Source organism: Helianthus annuus, chromosome 13, assembly GCF_002127325.2.
Source record: "Helianthus annuus cultivar XRQ/B chromosome 13, HanXRQr2.0-SUNRISE, whole genome shotgun sequence".
Taxonomy (NCBI): domain Eukaryota; kingdom Viridiplantae; phylum Streptophyta; class Magnoliopsida; order Asterales; family Asteraceae; genus Helianthus; species Helianthus annuus.
In genome coordinates, this window is record NC_035445.2 from 4,449,749 (window position 1) to 4,458,114 (window position 8,366).

The 8,366-nt window shown below is 34.2% G+C and overlaps 1 protein-coding gene and 1 long non-coding RNA gene across 2 annotated transcripts; one reads left to right on the forward strand and one right to left on the reverse strand.

Moving 5' to 3' along the window:
• Nucleotides 1-2,032: 2,032 nt before the first annotated feature.
• On the reverse strand, nucleotides 2,033-3,037 carry LOC110883927 (extradiol ring-cleavage dioxygenase). The gene has a single exon (XM_022131589.2). It carries the CDS (start codon nucleotides 3,035-3,037, stop codon nucleotides 2,222-2,224), a length of 816 nt encoding a protein of 271 aa, XP_021987281.1. The 3' UTR covers nucleotides 2,033-2,221.
• A 793-nt stretch (nucleotides 3,038-3,830) lies between these two features.
• Nucleotides 3,831-5,743, forward strand: LOC110880672. Its single transcript, XR_002559409.2, has 2 exons — nucleotides 3,831-4,610; nucleotides 5,443-5,743. It is a non-coding gene; the product is annotated as an uncharacterized LOC110880672 (long non-coding RNA).
• The last annotated feature ends 2,623 nt before the right edge of the window (nucleotides 5,744-8,366 follow it).

The window sequence follows — 8,366 nt, forward strand, 5'->3', positions numbered from 1 at the left end:
AAGAAGGGGGTCCATAGGATATGTAAAACATGTCTTTATTTATCTTCATTTGAATTCTTGATTACCCAAACAAATGAAACTAATCATCAGGGTCGGTCGAACGTTTTTTGACGCCCTAAGCGAAGTACAAAATTGGAAACCTTGTGAAACTTGTACCTAAAAAAATATCAAATGGCAATAGCAAATCACAAAATCAAGTCGTAAAATCATGAATATCAAATCACAAAATTGTATTTTTTTTGTGGTTACCGATCAATCGTAAATCGCACCATCGGCATCAACTGATTACCCATAGTTCTCCCCATCGGCGGAGGATGCATGATTGCGTTCAAGAAAAAAAAGGGAAAAAAGGGACCGCGTGACTTATGGATTCAAGAAAAAAGAGATTTGGCTAATAATCCTTTAAGTTTTGGGTTCACACTATTTATGTGTTTGTTTACTTGGGTTAAATCCACATACACATGTAATATATGAAAAAAATTAAAGTCCTCTATTTTTATAGCCCTACACATTATACATACACTTAAAAGGCTATGTCGGTGGGCCAATCCGACATAGCCAAGTGTAGCCTTCTGATTGGCCACAACAATTTAATGTCTTAACCTTCGACTTTTCTGATTTACGTGTTTAGTTCTTCTACTTTAGCTTTTCTAATATACACATTTAGTCCCTCAATTTAATAAATTTTATTCCTCATTAGTTAACTTTGATTATATACATGTTTAGTCCATCTACTTTAACTTTGTTTATATACATGTTTACTCACTCTACTTTTATTTTTATCCAGTTAAGTATTTCACGGTTTCGCCTTTTAGAGTTTTTTTTTTTCTCCGTAACATGATGAACCAAAGGCAATCCAACTAAACAATATTGTTTCCGCTATCGGTATTTTTGGAACCAATATTTTTTTTCTTTTAGTATTTCGTTGGTTAGTGTTTTTTTATACATAAGCGGACGTTTCGATTCTCCTTTTCCAATGATTTTATGTAATCTCTTTCTTTTTTCTTTCTTTTTTGTGGTTTGTCTTTTACTTATAACATTTAATTTTCAACATTGACTTTTACAACCTCTTAACTTTCTAAATATACTTTTTAACCAACTTTTACGTCTTTATTTTTATTTACGTGTCGATATAAACTTAAGTTGATTTATATTTCAACATAATTTTTTTTGTCTTTTGTCAATTTGTAGCATTCACACTGACAACCTTTTTACTTTCTAAATACTTTTATGATCGAGTTTTCCAGTCGATATAAGACACATGTCGACATACTTTTGTATCGAATCAAAAATCGGGTTGCCCCGCCGCGAAGCACGGGTGTAATACCCTAGTTTGTCTAAAATACTACACCTATCGGCCCGGCCTCTGATAATGGAAGTCAACTGGATATAAAGATTTGTATAAAATATATTGAGGTTTGTTTCACCAACCGGACCCACAATTCAATCATAATTGCATAGATAAAATCATTTAATTATTTTAAATAGTGACATCAAATCTTTTAAATAATACTTGAAGTAATCTAAAATCTTTAAGTCTAATAAAATAAGAAAAAAAATCAAGATTGCTATTTTTTTTAGTTGACCTGTATGAAGATACCGTCATGTAATCAGAATGGACGGAATTAAAAATTACATGAGGAGGACAGTGTACCCAAAACTTTGTCAATATATTTAAAAATCTGAAAAGATGGGGTGTTCGGGTAGACCCGCTTGATAAATGAGTCGTGTTTACCAACCTAAAACTTGTTTTTTTTTTCGTGTCATGTTAAGATATGTCACTCCACCTAGACCTTTCTGAGTCTTCGCGATCATCGAGTAAGACGTGGTTAGTTATTAGATTTTATTTGTTTTCCGACTACTATTAACCGTTTAGGATTCGAGTTCATCTGTTATTTGACCTTTTAATAGTATTTAGCCTTCAACTCTATGCATGCTCAACTTTGCTTTCTGGTATTAACTTATTTTCTTCTTTTCTTTTCAAGTGACAAATAAACGTGACTGATTTCCATGTAGATGTTCAACCAATCGAGGCTAAAAAGGTCATATTTATTAAAGTTTTGAACAATCACACCACGTGTTAAAATAGAAAGTTGCCAATGTGAGGCTAACAGGCTAACCCACTTGGTAATTTATTAACAATCACCGGTTCAAACATAGACAAAGAGAATATTTTATTATAACCCGTGTAAAATAGGAATACGAATTGTCATTCAAAATGCTAGTTCAACGGGACCATGAATTTATACGTAGCATAGGAAAGAGAAGACCAACCCCAGCTATGATGGATAAGCTGGCCTTTGGAATTCGCATCTGCCGCACCCATCGCGACATGCAACGGGTAGAAATGATCAGGCGTTGGGTGCACCATGGTCGCATGTGGAGCCTTCTCCTTGTACTTGTTAACATCTTCATACCTTCCATCAACTAGTGCCTCTTTGAGCCATGTATCAAACTCTTGAGCCCAAGGTTGCACCACAGCGGTGTCACATTGCACCTTTTCCAAGTTATGGGTGGTCCCACCCGAACCTACAATAAGCACCCCTTCATTTTTAAACGGTGCTAACGCCTTACCCATGTTATAATGGTAAGTGGCGTCTTTGTCCGTCTGGATGGACAACTGACATACTGGAATATCTGCCTCTGGATACATAAGCCTTAGTGGGGACCACGCACCATGGTCAAGCCCCCGATTCTCATCCTCGTCAACCCTCTCGAACCCGGAAGCCATGAGAAGCTCCTTGACTCTCTTAGCAAGTTCTGGAGCTCCTGGTGCCGGATACTTGAGCTCGTAAAGACATTCGGGAAAACCTTCAAAATCATATATGGTATCAGATGGGCCGTTGGAGACGGCGTTGACTGTCGGATACGAAGTCTCAAAGTGGCCGGAGATAAGAAGGATGGAAGATGGGCGAATAGGGTGCACCTTTTGTTGGAAGGATTGGAGGAAATGCACTAGAGGAATACATTGTTCTTCGAGGCACAAAGAAGGAGGTCCATGGGATATGTAAAATGTGTCTTGAATTTTCATCGACATGAATATCTTGAAGAATTATGGATGATCAGAACTAATGAAAATGATTAATGATCATGCAAGCCAACTGTTGGATACGAGGATATATAAAGAAAATGAAAACCCACGCTTCAATCGTACTTGCTTATGCTACAACTTTTTTTAGTGTCTACGTAAAAAAACGAGTTTGAAGACGATCATACTTTTTTTAGTGTCTACGTAAAAAACGAGTTTGAAGACGATCATACTGTCTACAATTTTTCAAGTGGGTTATTCAACATTTGAAGACGATCACACACGTTATTTTTCACAAGGGTCATGCAGATGAATTAAAAAAAGGACTCACATATGGGCAAAAGAAATATTAAAGAAAAGGCTAACAAAACTTCACAGTAAACAGCTGTCGAAAAAGCTCGCAGCTCGGAGCTCGTTTGAAGCTCGTTCAGATTTAGCTCGGAAAAAGGTCGCTTGATATGGCTCGGTTTGAAAGTGAGCCGAGCCGGCTCGGCTCGGTTAGAAAGTGAGTCAGCTCGCCTCGGCTCGTAACGAGCCGAATTGGCTCGGTTTGACTCGTTCGGTAGCTCAGCTCGGCTTAGTTCGGATTATTTTCTTTATAATATATTTATTTTTATATACATTATAATATAGGCTAATTATAAGGAGAAAACTCACTCCAGTTGACTAAACCCTGAAAACTCACACATGTGGCTAGGATTGACCCACGTATGTATTTAGATTGAGAGTAGGAAAGGGCATAACGGTCTTTTTCTTTTTACCTTTTTGATTGAATGGAAATGTGTAAGTCTTTACACAGACTTTTCTTCTTCTTGTCATCTTTCTCATTTAATACCATTTTCTCTCTCTACCATTAAATCTCACCAAACCTTTTCAAAACTCACCAGATCATTTCCTCCATCATCTCTCTTCTCTAGCACACTTTTCCCTCTTTCCCTCTCTCTCTTGTTCCATTATAGAGAAAACAAGAACAAAAATGAAATCGGAGAAACTGATGAGCATTAGATCGATGTAAACGCCATCTAGATCTAGATCTAGATCCGTACCGTCATCTAGACCTGGATCCATCATGTTTCTTTTAAACCCGTCAAGATCTAGATCTGGATCCATCATGTTTCTTTTCAAACCCCACAGCCGGATCCGGATCCAGATCAGAAATAATCAGAATTAAACATCACTCTTCCTCTATCTTTCCACCATCTCCCATCTCTCTCTTCGGGAACCAGATCTGCAGTGGTGGTTGCAGATTTGGTGGAAGGTTAGGGTTTGTTCGAAATAAAATTTTGGGGTTTTCATGTACAAAAGAGGATAGCTCAAATTAACGGTTGAAGGTTGATGAAGGATGGTGGCAGGTGGGGTTGATGGGGGATATTGATGGCAGTCGTTGTTGTTGAAGGAAGGTGGCAGGTGGGTTGATGTTGGCGGTTGTTGATGAAGGATGGTCGCAGGTGGGTGGTGATCGTTGAAGGTTGATGAAGGATGGTGGCAAGTGGTGGTCCGGTGGTAGTGGTGGTTGTTGGGAGCTACGGTGGTGGAGGGTCTAGCTGAAAACATGAATAATCAAAGCCAAAGCCAATTTCAGGTGCTCGATTTGATTCATTTTTTAGGCTGCATTTAGTCTGCATTTTTGTTGTTTTTATGGATCTGCAATTTTTTTTGTTCAAGAAGATAAAGGTTTTTAAGTTCTTGTTTTATGGATCTGCAAATCCGATGTTGAAGATGATGTTTTTGTTCGAACCAGGCAAAGATCCAGTAAAATTACACATCCTTTTTTACGTTTTTTGAGGATGCTGAAGGGTTTTGTTCGAATTTTTTTGTTCAAGAAGGTGAATATGTATGTTTTTAAGCTTTTTTTGCAAATCTGCAATTTTTTTACTCTGCATTTTTGTTGTTTTTTGTGGATCTATAACTTTTTTTATTTTTTGTTCAAGAAGATGAAAGTTTTTAAGTTCTTGTTTTCTATACATATTGCTTTTTATTATTGATTTTATCATTTTTTTTTTGTGTAAAATTTGTTTCAGATTTCTGAACAAATCGAAACAATTTGATTTAAGTTCTTGTTTATTGAATTAAATTGAAGTTACTTTTCTTGTTTTTTGTGTAACATCTTTATGTAACCCAACATAGATGGGTTTAGTAATGTAACAATTCTAATATGTTTTGTTAGTTACATATTTAAAAATTCTAAAAAAACATAAATAGTTACATTTTATCGTGTTACATAAATAATGCACGTTACTGAAAATAAAGTGTGTTGTGTTTCTGGCATAAATTGATAATTAAAAAATGCATGTTACATTTTTTCGTGTTACATAAATAATGCACGTTACTGAAAATAAAGTGTGTTGTACACTTTTTTAGACTGTTGTTTTTATTATTGATTACATCCTTTTTTTGTGTAAAATTTGTTTTAGATCTTGTTCAAGAAGGTGAATAAGTATGTTTTTTTCAGCTTTGTTTGGAAATCTACACTTTGAAGATGATGTTTCAGATGTTGAAGATGATTCAAAAGATGTTTGATGTTGAACATAGTTACGAAATGTAACAATCAAAGAAAAAATGTCTGTTACATTTTTTTTGTGTTAGAAATGTAACAATCAATCAAAGCAAAAATGCCTGAGATTTATGTAGACTTTTTGCTGTGTTGAATCTGAGAATTTTATATGTTATGGATTTTTTGGTTTTGTTTTTACCATGTTACATTTTATTTTTGCCTCAGATTTTTGTACATTTTTGCTGTATCCGTGTTACATTTTTTTTTTCACTGAGATTTTTGTACACTTTTGCTCTATGTGTGTTTGATCAGTGCTTTTGTTGATGGTTGCTTGAATATCTTTGTTAATGGGTGATAGAACTTTAATCATCAGAAAGAGAAAACATAAAATAATGAAAGAAAAATACTTTAATCAAGAGAGAGAGGGAAAACATAAATTAATGGGTGACAGTACTTTACTACACTTTCTTTGTTCCAATATTACCCTTCATTACATTAAATACATTAAAAAATTGAGACAAAGTACACAAAAGCAATTGATGGGGCAAAAGTTAATCCTAGCCATCCATCAACTTTGATCAATGGTGATTAATGGGTTTTCAGGGTTTAGTCAACTGGAGTGGGTTTTGGATTTATCCTTGCCCTTATAATATATTACAAAAAAACTTGTTATTATTTATATGTATTTAGGCTTGTAATTTGATATCCATGGCATATTTAAATCTTAATTACCTTGCTAATGAACTAATATTGTATTTCATTGAAATTTAAAACTTATTTTCCGTTGTTGAACAAGATTTTGACTTGTAATGTATTAGGATAAACTTATTTTGAATATGTTTTTTTTAAGTATTGAGTAATATTTTAGGCTACTGAATTTTGAGAGCTATATATTTTAATTTTCTTTTTAAAATCGAGCCAAACCAAGTTGAGCCGAGCTCGAGCTTAGATTTTCAGCTCGGTTTAAAATCCGAGCCGAGCCGAGCCAGCTCAGTTTATAGGGCTGTAAACGAACCGAACGAACACGAACAAGGTCATTTCGTTAAGGAAATTAACATGTTCGCGAACTGTTCACGAACGCATACTGAACATAAGTTTATGTTCGTATTCGTTCCTTAAGGAAATTCAATTGTTCACGAACAGTTCGTGAACACTGGTCTCGAACACAAACGAACACAAGCAAATAAAAACGAACGAAAACGGACATTTAACTTGAAAATAAAAAATAAAAACATTGATATCCTTAAACATTATATAAGTAGTTAAACACAAGCATAAAATGATAAATCAAAACACAAAAAGTCTACCACACTAATCAAGTTTAACTAACTTTAGACATAATTATCCCACAAAATGGTTTAGAATATCCAAAGTTTAGCTAAGTTAAAAATAGTGTTTCAAGTTTTCAATAGATAAAAGTTTATTATTTTTTTAATATACTCAAACGAACATGAACGAATATGAACGAACGTAACCGAACATATTACCGAACGTTCACGAACGCAGTCGAACGAACGAGGCATGTGTTCGTGTTCGTTCGCTAAGCTAATCGAACGAACATAAACGAACTTCCCGCCGAACGGTTCACGAACTGTTCGCTGAACGTTCGGTTCGTTTACAGCCTATCGGTTTATAATCGAGTCAAGCCCGAGCTTACCTTGGCTCGGCTCGGCTCATGGACAGCCCTACTTCAGAGTGGGTTATTCAACATTTGAAGACGATGAGAGTGCCGTTAATGGAAGTTTACAATATTATTTTTCATAAGGGCCATGTAGATGAATTTAAAATAGGACTCCATGTGACATAGCAACAAGCTGGCAAAACTTCACAGTGGGTTATTCAACATTTGAAGGCCGTTAATGGAAGTTTATATTTGAATCCTCAAGAGTAATTGAGTTCCGTTAAAACCGTCATGTTCTCAGCCCAACTCTTTCACCTCCGACCACACTCCGCCAACCTTTGCAACTCCCACCAAGCTCCGATCATCTTCTTCGACAATCTCTGCAACTCCTACCAAACTACGGCAATTTGGGTCCATTCCGCTTGCCACACCACCTCCTCTTTTAATTGATATCAAGATTGTGTGGTTTTTGGTAAAATAAAAAATAGTTAATTACACAGATGGATCATGTGCCTTATAGCTAGTTTCACCTTTGCGTATTTTTTTTTAAACAGGTTTAGGTTTATTGGTTTCAATTTTGTAACACCTTTAGGTACTAACATCAAAATTATCAATATAATGACTAAAATACACTTCCATTCTTTTTAATTTTATCAATATAACACCTTTGGGTACTAACACCTAATTTTATTTAAGTTTAAATCAATTTTACAAAATCTATTTTTTATATTTTCATATTTTTTTATATCTCTTAATTAACATAAAATCTATTTATTTTTTATTTATAAATATAAATTAAAAAATTCAGAAGACGTCCGATCCATTTTTTATTTATTAATAATATTACTAAATAATACTAGATAAATATCTGACTAATATTATGAATATATAAAAACTCTTTAAAATTTAAATTAAATAATGAAACAAATGATATAATAAGTATCTATTAAAATCCATAGCAATCTTGAAAACACACGAATATAATATCTGAAAATTAGTTAAATTAATATATCAAGATATGTTTCATAATCGAGAAAAACTATTTAAAATAACTACAAATAATTTAATATATTTTGTAGTAAAATCGTAAAAATGTATAATCTAATCTGATTTGTTTATTACGATCAATTACTTGACACATTTTGAGACGGTGTGATTAAACAATAACGTCTCTATTTTATTTGTGTATCTATGTGCTTAGAAAACACTTTACTACCAACGAG